The sequence below is a fragment of the Elephas maximus genome, chromosome 11 (genome assembly GCF_024166365.1).
Source record: "Elephas maximus indicus isolate mEleMax1 chromosome 11, mEleMax1 primary haplotype, whole genome shotgun sequence".
NCBI classification, from domain to species: Eukaryota; Metazoa; Chordata; class Mammalia; order Proboscidea; family Elephantidae; genus Elephas; species Elephas maximus.
In genome coordinates, this window is record NC_064829.1 from 101,831,211 (window position 1) to 101,851,918 (window position 20,708).

The 20,708-nt window shown below is 43.4% G+C and overlaps 1 protein-coding gene across 1 annotated transcript in view; it reads right to left on the reverse strand.

The window, feature by feature from the left end:
- The window catches only part of SAE1 (SUMO1 activating enzyme subunit 1), an 86,297-nt gene that overhangs the window by 37,878 nt on the left and 27,711 nt on the right, over nt 1–20,708 (reverse strand). Inside the window, exons 5-6 of the mRNA XM_049900352.1 lie at nt 20,586–20,685; nt 8,332–8,437 (exon numbers count right to left, since the gene is read on the reverse strand). Of these exons, the coding sequence (XP_049756309.1) occupies nt 8,332–8,437; nt 20,586–20,685 (206 nt within the window). The remainder of the gene's footprint in view (nt 1–8,331; nt 8,438–20,585; nt 20,686–20,708) is intronic.

Below are 20,708 nucleotides of genomic sequence, written 5' to 3' on the forward strand. Positions count from 1 at the left end.
ATCGTTTCTATGTGAATGGCAGACCAGGGCAGGGAGACACTGGAATCAAAAGTCTGCTGGGTGCCCAGGATGCAGGCAAGAAGACCCTGCAGGGACACCACTGGAGCCAATGACCAAGCAAGTAATACCCAGTAATCCATACCAAAAATATTTATTCATTGAGGACCTACTACGTGATCCATTAGGCAACAGTGAAACCTAGTCGGTTTCTTTGTGAGTTGTTCTGGGGCCACAGGTAAGCATCACAGCCAAGCGCCCTGTTGCTGCTATTCTTAGGTGCCATCCAGTTGGTTCCAACTCATAGAGACCCCAGGTACAACAGAATGAAACACTGCCCAGTCCTGTGCCATTCCCAAGATCCTTGTTACGCTTGAGCCCATTGTTGCAGCCACTTTGTCAATCCATCTCATTGAGGGTCTTTTTTGGCGACTGCCTACTTTACCAAGCATGATATCCTTCTCAGGGACTGGTCCCTCCTGATAACATGCCCAAAATATTGAGACATAGTCTCGCTACCCTTGCTTCTGAGGAGCATTCTGGTTGTACTTCTTCTTACACAGATTTGTTTGTTCTTTTAGCAGTCCATGGTATATTTGATACTCTTTGTCAACACTGTTAATTCAAAGGCATCAATTCTTCTTTAGTCTTCCTTATTTCACTGTCCAGCTTTCGAATGTACATGATGTGACTGAAAACACCATGGCTGGGGTCAGGAGCACTTTAGTTCTCAGAGTACTCACCAGGAATTCCAAAGGCATCACCGGGTGCCTTAGTCACACTCCTAGAAAGGTTCTTTGTAATAAATTCCAAAGACTGGGAAAAAACTGGAAACAACTTATATGTCTTTCAAGCTTGAAGTGGTCATATATCATGGTGCGTTAAAAAAAATACATCATGCCGCCACCAAGATGAATGCTCCAAGAGCTTTCCATATCATTCACGGCCATTAAATTACAAAAAAAAGTTGGGTTACACAAACACACACAAATAATAATTGTTAATCATTTTTCTAAGAAGATATTCAAGAAATTATTTACAGAAGTTTCCCAGAAAATTGGGAAAGGAAGGTTGAGGAGAGTTTAACGTAAAAACCTTACTCTTTACACCTCTGTGCACTGTTTAATAAGGAGCTCTGGTGGCACAGTGGTTAAGTGCTCGACTGTTAACTGAAAGGTCGGCGGTATGAACCCCCCAAGCCACTCCACAGGAGAAAGATGTGACAGTCTGCTTCTGTAAAGATGTACAGCCTTGGAAACCCTATGAGGCAGTTCTGCTCTGTCCCATAGGGTCACTATGAGTCGAATTGACTTGATGGCAATGGGTTTGCTTTTTTTTGGTTTACCTTGATTAAAAAAAATCCTTTTGGTCCTTACAATCCTTTGATTGTAAGATGTTTAGAGAGAGCCAAGGCGAAACTACAATGGTATAAAAACTATGCACCTAGCGCTGACACCTTTCACATCCACTCTTTCATTTACGTTCCTGAGAGCTGAGGGAAGGAGGTATGAGGACAGGTCAGGAGCAGGATCTGCCGTTCACACACTAAAGGTCATCCCAACTAAGATGAGGCGAGGCTGTGGTATGAGCCCAGGCTGGCCGGCCTCCAAAGCCTGTGCTTTTTCCTTTTCGGAGGCCGCTCACCACTCTGTCAGGGTTGCACTTGTAACGCTCCAGCTGGTGATCACGCACAGGCTGGGCAGTGGGCAAAAAAATGATTCTAACTACAATCAAACCTCAGATCTAACCAGATGACACTGTTTGACTGAATGAAGTCACTGATTTAAAAAAAAAAAACAAAAAACAAAGTGGGTAAACTTTCTGGTATAAATTATACTTCAAATAAAGCTGTTAAAAGTATAAAAATAAAAAAGCAATACAGAAAGTGCTAGGTACAAGGAATAACTTATACTTTATTAGATTCACTGAATTATTTTGAAGAAGAAGAGACTTTAGAGACCAGCTAACTTAGCCCTATCATTTTACAGGAGAGGCAACAAAATCTTAGCGAGGCAAACTGACTCATTTGCCCACGGTTCCAAAGGCAATAAAGACAGTTGACGGCAAGCATATTTGGCGGAAGGCATATGGGGCAAAAACTCTTCTCATGTGCAAGTTGCTGTGCTCTCTTGGATAAATCCAGTGAGTTCAAATTACAGGAAAATGTTAGTTATGCAAATAGCCAGTCAGAAAATTGAAAGAAGCGTTTCTCTGACTCTAAGAACAAGGTAATCTACAAACAGTGTCTTGGTCATCTAGTGCTACTGTACAGAAATACCACAAGTGGATGGTTTTAACAAAGAAAAGTTTATTTTCTCACAGTCCAGTAGGCTAGATGTCAGAATTCAGGGCACCGACTCCAGGGTAAGGCTTTCTCTCTCTCTCTCAGCTCTGGGAAGGTCTTTGTGATGCATGAGTCTTCCTTTGGTCTAGGAGCATCTCAGCGCAGCAACCTCAGGTCCAAAGGATGCACTCTGCTCCCAGCACTACTTTCTTGGTGGTATGAGGACCCTTTTTCTTTCCACTTGCTTCTCTCTTTTGTATCTTGGCTTAAAACACTATCTAATCTTGGAGATCTCATCAATATAACTGCCGCTAATCCATCTTATTATCGTCATAGTAACAGGATTTACAACACATAGGAAAATCTCATCAAATGACAAAATGGTGGACAATCACATAACACTGGGAATCATGGCCTAACCAAGTTAAATAATATATTTTTGGGGACACAATTCAATCCATGTCAAAGAGAGTAGCCCAATCTTCACCAGCTGAAGGTTCTAAGTGGTTAGCAGTGGCCCCAGAGAGAGATCACGAGAGCCATTCCCCTCCACTTCCTGAACCTATAGTTCCAACAGTTAACCAAGTATGCTCCCAGAAAGCCAAGCAGACCCTCACATGCATTGCCTTTGGAACATTCCTTGTAGTTCCTGTTGCAGCATCTCTGGAAAGACATAACAAAACTCAGAAAAATACCAAGAGGGCAAAGGAATACATATATGGTAACATACAAGAAAAGGTATCAGCACTTGGCACCTGCTGCAAAGCCAAAGATCCAGGAAAGATTGGATATGAGATATTCCAAAAAATCAGGGAGAGCACTATGAGTGGTATAAAATAACTGGAACCTGGAAGAGTCAGGAAATGGGTTTTAGACCCAGGACTATAACTTTTTGCATGATCATGGCACATCACTACCATTCTAGGTCTTTTTTACATCATAAAAAGAGTCAGCCTAATGAGAGTTGGCAAGAGGGTTCCTTTTGCATGCCAAATATTGTGGATGAAACTGTATCCCCCCCAAAAGATATAATAAAGTCCTAAGGTATCTGTGAATGTGATCGCGTTTGTGGCTGTCATGGAGTTAAAATGGGATCATGCTAGATTGGGATGGGCCTTAAATCCCATCGTGGTGTCCTTATAAGAAGACACACACAGGGGGAGGACAGCCAGGTGAAGATGGAGGCAGAGATCAGAGTCATGCTGTCACAAACCAAGAAAATGTCAAGGATTGCCAGCAACTACCAGAAGCTAGAGGAGACAAGAAGGATTCCCCTCTATAGCCTTCAGAGGGGGCATGGCCCTGCCAGCACCTTGATTTTCAACTTCTAGCCTCCAGAACTGAGGGGGAACAAATCTGCTGGTTTAAGCCACCCAACTGCCAAAAAAAAAAAACGCAAACCCACGGCCATCGAGTCTATTCTGGCTCATAGCAATCCTGTTGGACAGATTAGAACTGCCCCATAGGGTTTCCAAGGTTGTAATCTTTACGGAAGTAGGCTGCCACATCTTTCTCTCACAGAGCGGCTGATGGGTTAGAACCACCGACCTTTCAGTTAGCAGCCAAGAGCTTAATCACTATGCCACCAAGGCTCCTTTAAGCAACCCAGTTGGAAAGTGATTACGGGCAACACCATTTAAAGGATTCTGAGGCTACCAAGAGAAATGGTGTGATCGTTTAGATATGTCTGCCAACAACGAGGGCTCCTTTAGCCATGCCTGCCATAGGTGAGGGATCCAGGGAAGAAGGGGAATACATGATTGCCATCCTTGGTCTAGATGACAGATGGGGTTGCCTCCTTTTAAAATTCTGTGACTATTAAAAACAATGACCTAGTTGTAATCACCAAATCCAAAACTCTGAACCTTGATACTGAAAAGACAAGTAACTAGTATCATTTAAAAGAGAGAGAACTAAATATATGGGATGTATTGTCCAGCGGTGTCACAGGTAGAAAATTATGCTTTGATAATATCTATTCTAGCACAGAATTAAGAATAAACTGAAGGTCACACGACAACTAAGAACCCAAGAGACAGAAAGGGCCACATGAATCAGAGACCTACATTATCCTGAGACCAGAAGAACTAGTTGGTGCCCGGCCACAATCGATGGCTGCCCTGTCAGGGAGCACAACAGACAACTCCTGAGGGAGCAGGAGACCAATGGGATACAGACCCCAAATTCTCATGAAAAGACCATACCTAACGGTATGACTGCGACTAGAGGAATCCCAAAGACAATGCTCCCCAGAACTTCTGACGGCACAGGACAGGAACCATCCCCGAAGACAAATCATCAGGCATGAAAAGGACTGGTCAGTGGCGGGGAGAGAGATGCTGATGAAGAGTGAGCTAATTAAATCAGGTGGACACTGGAGAGTGTGTTGGCAACTCTTGACTGGAGGGGGGATGGGAAGATAGAGAGAGAGGGAAGATGGCAAAATTGGCACGAAACGAGAGACTGAAAGGGCTGACTCAATAGGGCGAGAGCAAGTGGGAGAAGGGAGTAAGATGTATGTAAACCTACATGTGACAGACTGATTGGAATGGTAAATGTTCACTTGAAGCTTAATAAAAAAAAAAAAAAAAGAATAAACTGAGTCACTCCCAAAACTTCTACTGCAGAGTTGCAAGATACACTTGCCAAAAGGACAACACAGCGCCCTAGCACCTGCTCATTATTGTGTTTGGCATGTATAATCTCATCTAAACCTCATAAAACTCCCCAGAGGCAAATGCTATTACCACCCTCATCCCCATCTTCAAAGGGGAATCTGAGGCTAAGGGAATTTAAGTCAGTGGCCCGATCACCCATCTGAAAAAATTCTAGGGCTGGAAGTCAGGTCTGTTTGATTCAAAGCTCCTATTCTGAACAACTGTGTGTCAGTGCCTGCTACATAGGCCATAATATTAGAGCTACTGCTTCTTCCTCAACGACCCCTCTTAACTTCTAAGGGTGTTGGACAGCAGCATTTGGGATGGATACCTTTTCCCCCACACTGTTCCCAGTATTAGTTTTGCCGCCCTAGCTCAATGACAGCATCCTTGAGGGCAGGAAATGGTCACAACGTCTCAGTCTTCATCAGTCTGCGCCTTTTCATCTATAAAATGGGTGTACATTACCTATCTCATAGGGTTGCTGGAAGGATTCAAGCAGCTAAAATATGTATAAAACCAAACCCATTGTGATTGAGTCGATTCCGACTAATAGCAACCCCAAAGGGCAGAGCAGAACTGCCCCATAGGATTTCCAAGTAGCAGCTGGAGGATTTGCAACTGCTAACCTTTTGATTAGCAGCCGAGCTCTTAACCACTGTGTCACCAGGGCTCCTCTGGTACCTCCAAACCAAACCCATTGCCATCTAGTCAATTCCGACTCAGAGCGACCCTATAGGACAGAACAGAACTGCCCCATACGGTTTTCAAGGAGCAGCTGGTGGATTCAAACTGCCAATCTTTTGGTTATTAGCCAAGCTCTTAATCGCTGTGCCACAGGAGCCCCCATATATGTATATCACCGAGAAATATATCACTAGAAATTATTACCTTGTATCTTATACAACATTTAGAATTAAGAGATTTGTGTTATTCAGATCTTACCACCTTTGTCATTTACAATCTGTGTCTTCTTGGGCAAAACACTTAAGAGTCTCTGGGTCTGTGTTTCCTTATCTCAAGAAACCAAACTGGGGGTGATTCCCACCCTGTCTACCTCATAAGGGTGCTGTGATGATGTAATGCATGAGAAAGCACCCTGGAAACACCAAAGGCGTTCGATCAGGGTTTCTCAACCTTGGCTCTACTGACACTTTGGGCTGACATCTTTGTCATGGGGAGCTGTAGGATGTTTAGCAAAACCCCTGGCCTCTATCCAGTAGATGCCAGTAATAACTGGCCCTCAGTTGTGACAATCAAAAATGTCTCTGGATATTGCCAAATGTCCTCTCGTGGGCACAACTGCCCTTTGGTTGAGTATCACCGGATAATGGTAAACTCAGATACCAGCTGACCTCTATTATAAGCAGCAGTTAGGGATGCTCAGGTTATACTCAGAATGTTTGCGAATTAACACCTACTGTTTACTGAGGGTTTTCTATGTGCCAGGCACTGAGCGACCAGCTCCTCCCAAATGGCCCACTCTGCCATCTCACACTCACACACCCTGGGCTACAGAGGGCACTGTTCTGACTCCAGCTAGCACTTCTTTGTCTCTCGTTCCGAGGACATCAGGAGGAGGTGTTTTCTACCAGTCCCGCCATCGTCAACCTGCATAAGGCTTATTCTTCTTTAATCCATTAATTTCTCTACAAACGGATATTAAGTGCTATAATATAGTACATATCCCAATTCCACCCCTCCAGTCTTGTTAACACCATAAATCAGTATGGTAAAAGCTGTATCAACCCAAAAAACCCAGTGCCGTCGAGTCGATTCTGACTCATAGCTATACAGACAATGTAAAATTAAACTTTGACCTAGTATGATCTTTTTATTAGTTATTAAGGAGGTTTTTTAGTTAAAATATATGGAGCCTGGAGGAGGGAGGGTGTGTTTTAAACTACCACACACAGCTACCATATGTCTAGACCTGGGGATGAAGGGAAGGAGGGACCTGGAGTCAGCACAAGCAAATAGGTGGAGGTAGGAATGCAGCTTTAAATTCAGTCCTAGAGAAAGAAGGCTGAAGACTATTCAAATGCAACCAGGAAAGGCTTTGCAAATTTTAGAAATAAAACCTACACCTTTCTATCTCAAAGTCTCCCTGAGAAAGGACTACAGCTGTGCAGACATATTGAGTCTCTCAGCCCTTGGAGTGGACACAAGGGGCCCGGGCATGTGGCTGAGAGACGCCAGTACGCTGTGTAAATACTGTGTTGTGCATGCTGTAACCTGAAAAAAAAAACTGGGAAGCACACCCCCCAGAAAAGCAAAACTATCAAGGTGATCTTTTTCCTTTTTGAGTTTTTCCCCATTTCTTACAATAAACATGTATTAATTTTTTACAATCATTAACCAACCAATGTTGTTTTTATACTTACTTGCTGTGCAATCTTTTTTTAAATAACATTTTACTGTGTTTTCAGTGAAGCTTTACAGAGCAGTTTAGGTTCCCTTTCAACAATTTCTATACAAGTTCTTCAGTGACACTGGTGACATTCTTCACAATGTATGAACATTCTCATTATTTCCGTTCTGGTTGTTCTGTTTCCATTAATCTAGTTTCCCTGCCCCCTTACATTCTTGTTTTAAGGTAATTATTGACCGTTTGTTCTCATATAGGTGATTTTTTTTAAAGGAGCACAATTCTTACAGGTGATATTATTTTTTGAGCCAACCTGTTATTTAGCTACAAGGTGACCTCAGGGGTTAGTTTTGGTTCCAGGTTTGAAGAGTTGCTCTGTAATCTTCAGAATACAAGCAATCTTAATCTCTCTGTGCCTCAGTTTCCTTGTTTATATAAAGGGATACTAATAATATCCACCCCAATGGCTTATGCTAAGCACTGAATTTATGTTCACCATTATTATTTTTGAAGTAATATTAAAAAAAAAGTGCCAAGCACAGAAAGAACACCAAGAAGCCAACCAATACATAAGCTAATAGACCCCTGAGCACCAGCAAGAGGGACTGAAAACTAGCTCATTAATAGTGAAAAGAAAAAAATAAATGAATAAAAAAATACACCACCTTTCAGGAAAGTAAGGCTGGTTTGAGGCCAAGGAAGAACTCTGAAGAGGGAAAAGGGATGAAGAGAAGTTGCTTGATTTATGACACTGTTATCTCAGACTCCACTTTAGAGGGCGATTCAATTCATCAAATAATTAAAAAAAAGCAAAAGCCATTAAGGAACCAGAGCTCGCATGATGAGCCTCATCCCCACTCACTGCCTTTCTTGAGCGGTCTCTGAGGGCTAGCCAGTGAGGATCAGAAGCAATTACACGGGAACTCGACTCTTGGCAAACACCAAGAAAACCTGCAGCCTCAGCTGCCACACTTGCAGGGACCAAAGCCCACAGCCCTGCCCGGGAAGCTGCCCCAAGCCCTCACCTTGGAGGAGAAAGTAATCCGAAGTTGTGCGCTTCAGGGCTGCTTTGACTTTCTCACTGCGCCAGTCGACCTCCAGAGCTTCCTTCACAGGGCAGAAGACCACCTTCTGTGGAAAAAGGGGGAAAAAAGGCAAAGGTATTAGAAATAAAACATGTGGACTTTAAACCGCAAGGCAGGGGCTCTTCTCCATCTCAGAGAAATCCTGTTATTTGAGGTTTACTGTTCACTGAAAGAAGCCGGGGCCCATTCCAATCTGATAAACACTTACTGAGCACTTCCCGTGTGCTCCTCCCGGCACTGGAGACATGCAGATGAACAAGATGTACACCCTGGACTGAAGGAGGACAGAGCAAAGCTCCTAAAGACGTAGCTCCTTTCTGGCTCTTCAACTCTGACTGTACCTATACTACAGAAATACTTAACCAAGTAAGCAAGAATGAGTGTCTATGGATACTCAATATAACATTCTTTGGAACAGCCAACAAAAACCCAAGTGATTAACAGTAGTGGAATGGTTTAATTGATGATGATGATGGATAACAATAAAATAATAAATAACAGGAGGAAAAACAATAAGCAAGGGAGATGGGACATCAGCCCCAGGCTGTGAAATCGGCATTCGCAAAAGCCCTTGTGGTAGGAGAAGGTATGGCTAAGATCCGTTTAGCAAAATGAAATCATCTTTAAAAATGTCATAATTTTGAAATATAATTTGTTTTCTAATTTTGCACACTATAAAAACCTAAAACTCATTGCTGTCAAGTTGATTCCGACTCACAGCGACCCTATATGACAGAGTACAACTGCCCCCAGAAGGTTTCCAAGGCTGGAATCTTCATAGAAGTAGACTGCTACATCTTTCTCCCACGGAACAACTAGTAGGTTCTAGCTGGTGGATTCGAACTGCCAACCTTTTGGTCAGCAGCCGATCTCTTAACCACTGTGACACCAGGGCTCTAATTTTGCACAATACGGAGGTATTATTTGTGCCCACCAAAAAAGGCTGGGGAAAAAAAAAATGACAAAAACTGTTTTCCCTTCTCCCTCCTGAAAAATTTAGTCCAAAAGCTGGGGCTGAAGGGCGTGGAAAAGAATACACGTGGGTGGCCTAGCCAAAGGTAGCAGAGCAAGGTAAGGAGGGCATTCCAGGGGGCACAACGCGAGACTGATTACATTCAAGGGCTTCATGCAACAATATACCAAGGAGCCAGGCTTCTCACTGTCCAGAAGGGAATTAGAAATACAGAAAGGGAGAAAAGTAGAAATGAACCCTGTGGAGGGAGATACTGGTGTGAACTTACTATTTTCAATATGCACGTTGTTGTTGTCGTTAAGTGCTGCGAAGTCAGTTCCGACTCACAGCAACCCTACAGGACAGAGAACTGTTCCATGGGGTTTCCAAGGAGCAGCTGGTGGATTTGAACTGTCAACCTTTAGGTTAGCAGCCAAGCTCCTAACCACTATGTCACCAGGGCTCTGCTTCAATATATATGGAGACTTAAAGGGGTGTGTGCACATACAAATATTAACTAGCTATGCCTGCTCACAGGGCCTACGAGCAATGACACACTGGAAGCAATAACGGTACCCTAGCACCCAGATCATGGTTGCCATTCCCCACAAAAAAAATCCTCTTTGGAGAAAAGACTGATTTCAAAATTGGCACAGATGTATACCTGTAAGCTGAATTGGAAAAGCTGTGTGATAGACATATTTACAACAACAACAAGTGAGTAGCTCCTGAGGCTGCTTATGTACAACCAAACACCTCATAGGATTTGGCTCCTTGGCTTGGAGGTTTAGGGTCGTGGTTTCACGGGAAACCCCAGTTAACTGGCCAAACATCGTGTTTAGTGTTTCTGTTCTACCTCCTAGTTCACTGCGCAGTGCCTGGAGTGTTAAAAACTAGCAAGCAGCCATCCAAGGTGCAATAACTGGTCTCTATTCACCTGGAGCTACAGAGAAGGAAGAGTCAGGAATAGGAGGAGGATGTGGAATGTGTGGCTAATTTTTCCATGAACAACTGTGCCCTTTGTCTTGAGATCAGAAGAACTGGATAGTGCCCAGCTATCATTACTAAACGTTTTGATCAAAGAATTCTACAGAAAAATCCTGATCAAAAAGCAGAAAATGTGTAAAAGAAGTCCAAATTCTCATGGAATCCAGGCTTTCTAGAGCCAGGGGTGCTGGACGAACCCCTGAAACTACTGCCCTGAAATAATCTTTAAACTTTAAACCAAAAATACCCCCTGAGGTCTTCTTTAAACCAAATGATAGTTTAGCTTAAGTAGTAAAAAATGTCTGCCATAACCATCACGCTCTTTTAAAGAACTATCTGCAAGAACGATCAAAATGACACCGGCAACTCAATTAAATAGGAAACTTAGGGGACAGTGAGGAGGAACAATTAGGAACAGGTGAGAATGGCTGTACAACTTGAAGAATGTAACTAACTGTCACTGGATTGTACATGCAGAAATTGTTGAATTGGTGTATGTTCTGCTGTGTGTATTCTCAACAACAAAAAAGCATGAGAGGAGCCTGGAACATCTTACTGGGCCAGAAAGTAAGGAAATGCTCAAAGAATGATGGAGACATGATAAAAGGACACAGAAGCCTGCTTAAAGGGGCTCCTGCTGGTCACATCTGGAACAATGTACAGATAAAAATAGATGACAGTTATAGATTAAAACACTTCAACTAAAATAGAATCCATCAGTGCACAGACACAAAATTAATCGATTAGAAGTCTGATGAGAAACAGGATATTTACATATTTTCAAAGCACCTTCCCATAAAATAGGTATTAATAGCACAGGGCAAGTAACTTGTCAAAGGAGAGAAGCCTGGCAGACATCATCTTAACCATAACATCACCCCCAATGGGGTACATGTACCACACGAAAGGATGCTATGAGAAGCAGCCATTCTGTGCTATTCCTGCCCAAGATGCATTAACTGGAATCTAATCATGAGGAAATATCAGACAAACCCAAATCAAGGGACATTTTACAAAATATGGTTAACTGGCTTATAATCTTCAAAAGTGTCGTGAAAATCTAGACACGCACACAATTCTGAACCAGGTTCCTTTGCCGTAAAGAATGTTATTGAAACAACTGGTAAAACCTGAATAGGGTCTGAGGATTAGGTGGTGGTGATGTACTGATGGGACTTTTCTGATTTTAATGGTGGGTCTGTGGTCATGTTGGAGAAGGCCTTGTTTGGGAAAATACAGACTGAAATAGTTGGGGATGGCAGGGCATTATGTTGGCAACTTATCCTCAAATGGTTCAGGGAAAAAAAAAAGTTCTTAGTACTATACTTGCTACTTTTTTTAAGTTCGAGATGGTGTGTGTGTCCTTCTTCCCCTCTCTCTCTCTATACTAAGTGAGCCAAGACCTATCAGCTACCAGGCAGTCTCCACAGCTCACTAAGGACCAAGATGAACTTGAGGGATCCAAGTTCAAATTGCTAGTGAAAATTAAACAGCTGTGGTTTTTAAGGTGGCTTCCTGCCTCCCCATAATCACTCCTTTGTGGTCTCGATCCATTGTAAAAGCTAGTATACGAGCTGTTTGTATTGCCCTCAAACCTTTTGGTAAATGGGTCTTGTCTGACCTCAAACGTAAGTCATGTAGTCAGCCTAGTAATATTTAGTGCCTGGTACAGTCTGCTAGACCCTTCTTAAAGAGTCTTAAAACAGAGATCAAGCCAGCAGCAATATGGTCTGAAAATGCCATCAGGATGAGGAGACGAAGTCTTCCAGGTTTCAAAAGATACCAAGATCTTCACTTACGGTTCTTGTGTTCGCCTGGCTCGCAGTGATGCTAAGCATTCAGTGATACACTAGGCTACTATATGACAGGTGACCCTGTTTGATAGAATCTATCACAGGCAAGCCTGCCCCTCATACTTTTAGGACCCAGAACAAGAACACAGACAAAGATCCACATATTATACCTAAATATAATGCCAACAACCTTTTAATGAAGTATAGTGTATTCTCATACCATGATAAATATACCTTCTTCATAATCACTTGGAAGGCCAGCTTCATATTTGGAATTCTCATACTCCTTCGGAACTCTGTGCCACAAGAAGTACACTGGTCTCATCCTTCTCTTCTCACCTATGGTTCTGTCCCACAATGCAAGGCGCTCGGCACTTGAGTGTGGACAACCAGCCTGCGGCTCCAAATCCATCCCTTGGGCCTAGGCCTGTGGGCATTGTGGCAAGGTCCGCGCTCTGGAGGCAGGCCAGGGAGGAAGCCCACACAGGTCCAGGAAGTAAGCCTGGGGTTGTCTGGGCAGAATTCCAGGGCTCCCAGAAATCCCAAGTATGGTCTAGATCTGGGGATACAGAGGGGCACAGGCTCCAAGTAAGCATATCTCCTTGGTCCCATGGAATTCTCACCTTATAAGGGAAAAGGCTGGAAGAAGGTCAGAGTGGGTCTTTTTAGAGCATTGGGGTCAAGGAGAGAAGCCCTTTTTGCCTGGGATTAAGGGCAGGACAAGTCCAGGTCCATCACTAACTCATGATCTTGTTGTTGTTGTTGCTGTCAGATGCTGTCAAGTTGCTTTCGATTCATAGTGACCCTGTGTATAACAGAATGAAACACTGCCCAGTCCTGTGCCATCCTCACAATCGTTACTATGTTTGAGCCCACTGTTTCAGCCACTGTGTCAATCCATTTTATCGGGGGCCTTCCTCTTTTTGCTGACCAAGAACGATGTCCTCCTCCAGGGACTGGTAACATGCCCAAAGTATGTGAGACGAAATCTCACCATCCTCCCTTCCAAGGAGCACTCTGGTCGTACTTCTTCCAAGACACACGTTCATTCTTCTGGCTGTCCATGGAATAGTCAATATTCTTCACCAACAGTGTTAATTCAAAGGCATCAATTCTTCGGTTCTCCTTATTCATTGTCCAGCTTTCTCATGCATGTGACGCAACTGACTTTAGGCAAGTTAATTTACCTTTTGGGCCTGTCTATGGCAGGCTACTTTCGGGGCAGTTTCCTGGTACCTGGCAAGAAAGTCTCCAGTTACCCTGTCTATAATGTGTACTGGCTCTTGAGCTACAGGTGACAAAGCCATAGGTGGGCACATGCCAGAGAGGGCAGATTCTCTCTCCTGGGAATTGAGAACTCTGAATGCTGGAATACAGAAACAAGTTAGCAGTAAGACGATAAGGAGAAACGCCACAAAATCCTACTGTCTCCGAGGTTCCTGAGCTACCCTGGTCTTAACACTTCTGGTATCACAGTAGTTACTATTCAACACTTCGTACTCCACTCCAGCATTCTACCAATTAATGTCACTTTTTGTTCAAACTACCCAAAGCTTGCTATTATCGGTCATTAACAATTAAAAAAACAAAAAGAAAACAAGTTTATCCAAGTCGTCTAATCTGTAGTGGGACAGGCAATAGGTAGTTTGTGCCTTATCCACCTCACTGGCATTTGGGTTTATACAAGAAAGAACAAACCCAACAGTGCTTCCAGGGAATGAAGAGTCTTCCACGTGAGGCACCCAGCACAGTGTCTGCAGAGAGCAGCACTCACTATCCACATATGAATGAATACACCAGAAAAGGTAGCACACTCACTCCCTCCTCCCACTGCCCATGCCCTCAGCTACAATGCCGAGTCCACACGCCCCCACATCCGTTTCCTCCCTGATACTTACACTTCTGGGCCTTAAGCATTTCAGTCTGATGGTCTATTTACATTCAGGCTAATACCAAGCCATCTTACATCCTACCTGTCTCTGTCCTCCTCTCTCATGTGTGGGTATTAGCCTCCTAAGGCAGAGACCACAGTGAAAGGCATGGCAGTGACTTGACTAGATTTTCAATAAATACCCATAAACTGGTAGGATCCAACCTGCTTTTCTTTTGCAAAAAGCCCATCAGTAAATACAAAAGTTGAATTCTCCCCACAATCTATCAGCCGTCAAAGAATGGGGTTGTACTGAGCCATTTAGAATAGTGGAAAACTGCAATTAGCCTCAATGCAACAGGAGACCGGTTAAATACGTGGTAAAGCAAAAAGGTGAAACGCTACGCAGCCATTAAACCCATGCTCTCCAGAGTAGGAGTAAAGATTTAAAAGCGTTTATGGAAAAATACTGTGTGAAAAAGCAAAAGACAAAATTATGTACATGTATGTATATTAATAAGAAGACTTGTGGCACAATGGATAAGCGCTCAGCTACTAACCAAAAGGTTGGCAGCTCAAATCCCTCAGCTGTTCCGTGGAAGAAAGATATGCCAGTCTGCTTCTGTAAAGATTACAGCACTGGAAACCCTATGGGGCAGTTCTATTCTGTCCTACAGGGTTGCTACGAGTCAGAATCGACTTGACAGCAAGGGCTTACATGTATTAATATATGTTAATTAAAACCCCAATCGTGTGGATATGCAGTAAGAACAAGGAATGGAATTTTACAGTCACTACTGGGTGGTACGACTCATAATTGCCATGCTTGTTCTGTTTCTTCCACGTGGGATTACGAACATACTTTACTTTTAGAGTCAGGTTGAACAACAACAAATGATATAGCCGTGCTTATCAGCTCCAAATGTAAATCAGAATTAAAATAACTTTCAAAATGACAGCTTTCTAGGTCCGATCACCAGACCTACTCAGTCAAACTCCCCTGGAGTGGACCTGGGAGGAGGCTATAGTTTTCAAAAATATTCTAACAAATTAAAACCACAATTGAACGCCATTTTCCCACACATCTGAGTGGGGAAAAAGCCTGAAGTTACGAAATGTTACTGTCATATACTGCTGGTTCTGGAATGGAAATTGATAGAACTACTTGAAAGTAATTTAGCACATAAAGATGCACATATCCTCTGACACAGTAATTTTACTGCCAGGTAGATAGATAGCTTAGAGAAATTTGAACATTTACCCAAGGATATTACACACACACACGCTATACGTACTGCAGCATGATTTCTAACAGCAAAAACTTACACACCTAAATGTCCATCAATAGAAGGAAAAGTAAACAGTGATGTATTCACACAACGAATACTCCCCAGCAGAAAAAAATGAATGCCCTGTAGCACGGTCCAAGGGAACTTAACGTAGTGATGGAAATAATCTAGATCTGCACTGTCCACCAAGGATGCCACTAGCCACATATGAGCAATTGAAATGAGGCCAGTGAGACCAAGGGACTAAATTTATTTTAATTAGTTTAAATAGCCACATGTGGCTAGTGGCTGCAGTAATGGATAGTGAAATTCTAGAACTACATGCAAACACAGATGACCTCCCAGACAAAATACTGCTCTTAGAAAGCAGGAGGTAGAATACATACAATATGAAGCCATTTTTTTTAAGAAGTTAAAAAGCATGCAGAACAATTCTATATATTGGTTAGAAATACATACACGTGTAGTAAAAGTATGAAGAAATGCCTGGGAATGAGAAACACTACTGAAGAGTGTGGTTACCCTAGGGAGGCGAAGCCAGGTGGCTCCAACCACACTGGCAACGTTTTATGGGAATTGCTATACAGTGAAACCTGTACGGGCCAGAACTCAATAAGACTGCCTTATTCTTCCAGGTCTTGTAAGTTTTCCACCTTTAACAGGGTGCAGTCACCACTTTTCTATCATTCTTTATTAAGAATCCTACCTTGTAAACACCCAGTGAGTCTTCCTTCTCTGATAGGTTTCTGCCTTACACAGATTCTGGCTTTCACAGGTTTGACTGTATCATTCTTAGTTTATGCCTACAATGTTGCCTAAGAAGTTTTATACCAAAACACAAGCCAAGCAGGGCTGTACCTGCCCCCTCAGGTACCTTTTTAGGCCACAGGAAGGCGACTGCAGTCCTGTGGTGGGGAGCGGTGGGGAGGAGACTGAAAAGAAACAATAGTATTGGAAATGCTTTGGTTTTCAGTCAGATGCTGTTTGTTTTGTTGTTAATGCTCTGTCCTATAGGGTCACCATGAGTCCTAATCAACTCAAAAGCAACGTGTTTGGTTTTGGTTTTTAGACACGGGGCTAGAACATAGCAGCGGACAAAATACATGACATCCCTGACGTTAAACCAAACCCAGTGCCGTCGAGTCGATTCCGACTCATAGCAACCTTATAGGACAGAGTAGAACAGCCCGATAGAGTTTCCAAGGCGCGCCTGGTGGATTCGAACTGCCGACCCTTTGGTCAGCAGCTGTAGCACTTAACCACTACACCACCAGGGTTTCCTCCCTGACCTTATGGAGCTTAAAAATCTAACAGGAGATAGCAATAGAATACTAGTGAGACATAAAGAGAAATACAGTCCTGATGCATGCTGTAACACACATCAACCTTTAAAACATCATGTTGAGTGAAACAAGTCAGTCTCAAAAATACTGTAGTATGATCTCACTTACACGAGATAAGAAATATATAGAAACCAAAGATTATTATGGTCACCAGGGGCGGGAGGAAGAAGGGAAGGGGGAGTTTTTGCTTAGGGGAAGCAGTGAGTTTATGTTAATGGTACTGGAGTAACTCAGGAAAGGATGGTGATAATGGCTGTACAACTTGAAGAATATAATCAGTATCACCGAATCATACATGTAGAAATCAGTGAACTGAAGACTCTTTTGGAGTGTATATTTTTACCACAATAAAAAATTAAATTAAAAAAAAAAGAAAACCCAACAGGAGAGACACTGTAAGTAACCTCAAGTGCGATCGGCGCCGCAAAGTCAAGTGTCAAGATGCTATGTGAAAGAGGGGGAGTTACGCCAGTCGGATATCATGGGTGTTTCTTTAAAAATGATGGTGGGAGGAGGATGAGAGTAGTCAACAAATTGCTCAGAAAAGGTGAATCAAAATAATGAATCACTCCTCAACTGTGGAATTTCACAGTCAATTCATGGGAAGAGGATTAACAGTGAATGCACCAAATCAGTCGCCCACTACTGCAGAGGCAGAGGTAAAATGACATCGGCATTTCCTGGCACTGTCATGAACCAATATTACAAATACCACTTTGTGTTCAGTTTTTAAAGTGACACTACCTGACAGCAAGTACTGCCAGGTATCTCAGCATCTCTTGCAGTCCCTAACAACATGGACAACTTACAATAAAGAAACATGAGCAGTAACCTTTTATCTCAAAGGTTTCCCAGGGTGAAGTAGCTCCGGTGGTACAGTGGTTAAGTGCTCGGCTGCTAACCAAAAAGTCAGTCGTTCAAATCCACCAGCAGCACCAAAGGAGAAAGATGTGGCAGTAAAGATTACCGCCTTGGGAAACCCTATGGGGAAATTCCACTCTGTTCTATAGGGTTGCTATAGTCAAAATCAACTCAACAGCAAGTGGGTTTTGGTGTTTTTCCCAGGATGACCCCAACTTTCACATATGTTTCCCACCATCCTCAGAAAACTTTAAATGATCCTAGAAACTCCAAGAGATTTCAGCCTGTAGGTTGGGGAGCCCGGGCCTGTGACTGTCACTGCTGCCTGCCTGCTCTCCCCATCCATTCCTCTCACACAGAGGCATGAGCTCTTGCAGGTCACTGTGCATCTCCTAGCTTTGGCTTCGGGTCTAAATGGAGGCAGCAGGGCTGGATGCACTTCCCTGCACCCAGTAGCGTGCCCTGTACACAGCAGGCATTGTGCAAGTTGTGGATGGAAAAAGAGCTGGCTGCCTGGAGCAAGGGAAGCAGAGTTACTCTGCCCTACATCTGTGATTTCGTTTATCTTACTTCCTCCATCCGGATACCAGTCCAGGCTTTGGGACTTGCAAACTCGTCCTTCATGTGCCAAGTCAAACAACTCTTCCTACAGGAAGCCTTCCTGGACAGTCCTCACGGTGCAAAAACTACTCTCTACCTGCTATGCATCAGCATCTAGAGCAGGTTTGTGCTCCAGTCCTGATTCTGATGAGATCTGGCCCCCTACATCTCCTGGGCACCAAAGGAAGCAAACAAACTACTGAACACCTATCTCTGGACTAGATGTTTCCCCATGACTTTATTTATCATGATGGCGCCTGCACTAGAATGGCCCAGTGTCTTCCTTGACGGTGTGAAAACCATAAGGTCTGTTTTTCCTCTGTTTTCTAACATTTCTAATTTAGGAGTACAACATGTACCTTGAAGCTGAAGTGGCTTTACAACATTTGGTGCAACCTAAGGAAAAGGGGAAGGGAAGGAAACCCTAATGGGAGATCTTTCATAGGAAACAGGAAGTGGCTGCTCTCTCACCCCCATCCTGCGCTCTCTGAGCAGCACCTAGTATTTATTCTGTACGACAGGCAAAAGAACAGAATCTGAGTCAAGGAATTTCTGAGTTGGAAGAGAACTTCGAAATCATGGGTCAGTCTCTGCCATGAATGGGGGAGACATATTACTACAAGGTGGTAGAGCCATGGCCAAAACCCAGCTGGGTCCACTCCTCCAGCACAAAGGCAAGGTTTGGAATCCCAAGGATTGTCATCAGGAATGCACCGAATGCCTCACAACCTTCAAGGCTAGGGGTCGGAATCCAAGCCTGAATTGTCCCAGGGAAACAGCTGACTAACAATGCCAGCTGGGGAATATTTTGATACCTTCCAATTCGGCCCATGTAGGAAGAGGCTGCACAAAGAGCTGTGTAACTGAAGAGCCCAGGAATGGTACACTTAGGCTGCCGAGTGCCTGCATGGGCTGCCCGCATTCTCCCCATAGCTAGATAAAGTGGCTCCCAAAAGAGCTTTCCAGATCGGCCCCAGTAGGCACCGTCAGAACTGACTCCAGGGAAGCATCCAGCTGTGAGTGGCTAACAAAGCCAGGAGCTCTCTCTATTTGAATGTGAAAGACCCGCCTCAATCAGAGAATGCCCTTAAGCCATAAAACCCTTCACACCAAGGCCAAGTGTCACACTCATAAGAGGGTGTGATTTATAAATTGACAGCATCCACAAAGCTGCTTTTGTACTCCTCCGTTTGTTAACAATTTATCTCCCTCCTCCAAAACTCACGGAGCTATTCAGATAAAGCTTGACTGGGCCTCGGAAAGGAAGAAAGAAAAGGTCCCAAGTTTGGCCAAAACACCAATGTTCACTTGGGATAATTACATTCCTGTGAATAGACACTAAAATTAGGGTTTAATAATTCCCCTGTATCAAGCTTAGACCATCAAACTCTTCCAATACAAACACAAAAAGCAAGAGAAAGAAAATCTCCAGCGTAGCCCTGCTGGAAACTCTACGAGTTCCACTTTTGCGGTTTTCTGCAGTCTCTTTTGTGGTTTCTGCACTCTTCAGAATTCCCCCTTTAGAGCAATTTTAACTCATAGCCTGACCAGCTGTTTTTCTTTCTCAACATTTAAATCTACAAAACAGACAGTAAATATGGGTTTGGTCCTAGGATCCCTCTCAGTTCAACAAAATCAATTCTGGCCACTTCATCTTCTGTTTTCCCCATCTCATGCCTCCCTTCTTCTCAGATTCCAACACTAGCTACAGAAATCATCAACTTCTGGCTCCCTTCCCAATCTGCTTTCTATAAAATGAATTTATAAACTGCACCTGATCCAAATAGAGTCTAAGCCCCTAACACAAACTACATTAATACGCACACACACACACAAACACACACACTCACATATCTACGATAACATTTGTCAATACTCAAGGCTCTTCTTCCTAATTCTTTCATAGGGGAGAAAACAAGTTTCTAAAGATGCAAAAGCAATTCAGGATACTTTAAACTGGTTCCTGCCACTTAGGACCATTCTAAATTGTCTGTCAACCTGAACATTTTTGATTTTGCATAAAAGTAATGACTTTTGTTCAGTCTTTCTGATACTACCCCATATCCCAAAGGTCAAAACTGGTGGCCCACAGACCAAAGAAGTCCTGCAGACATGTTCCATTCGGCCTTCACAGTGTTGGCCAGGGTGACATCCAAACCAATTTGAATAGGTTGCCAGTACTACAAAATTTGAGAAATATCATACAAAAATCTCATTTTTTATTTCTCTACATAAATCGCATCTGGCATCACTGGGGCCCAATTCCTCATGGCAACAGCTGGCTGGCACTAAGCAGCAGGTGCCCCTTGAGATGGGGCAAAGCACTGTTCCAGTCTGTCCAGGCCCCTCTTCTCAAGTGGGTCTCTTCCAGGCTCACTTCACTCATTTACAATCGTAGTTGCCTGTTCCCTACATGGCCCCAGGGTTTCTGACCTCTGCCCCCCACACACATACTTTTAGGGACAGTCCAGAAACAATCTGGTTGGTTAGAATACGTACCTTTTTAACCATAGTTGTCTCAGATGAATCAAGTTTTGCTCTCTTGGTATCAGGCCCATCTTCTATGCCTTGGCTAACTTTGGCAACTTTGGTTTTCTCCCTGGAGGGTGACATGGGGGAGGG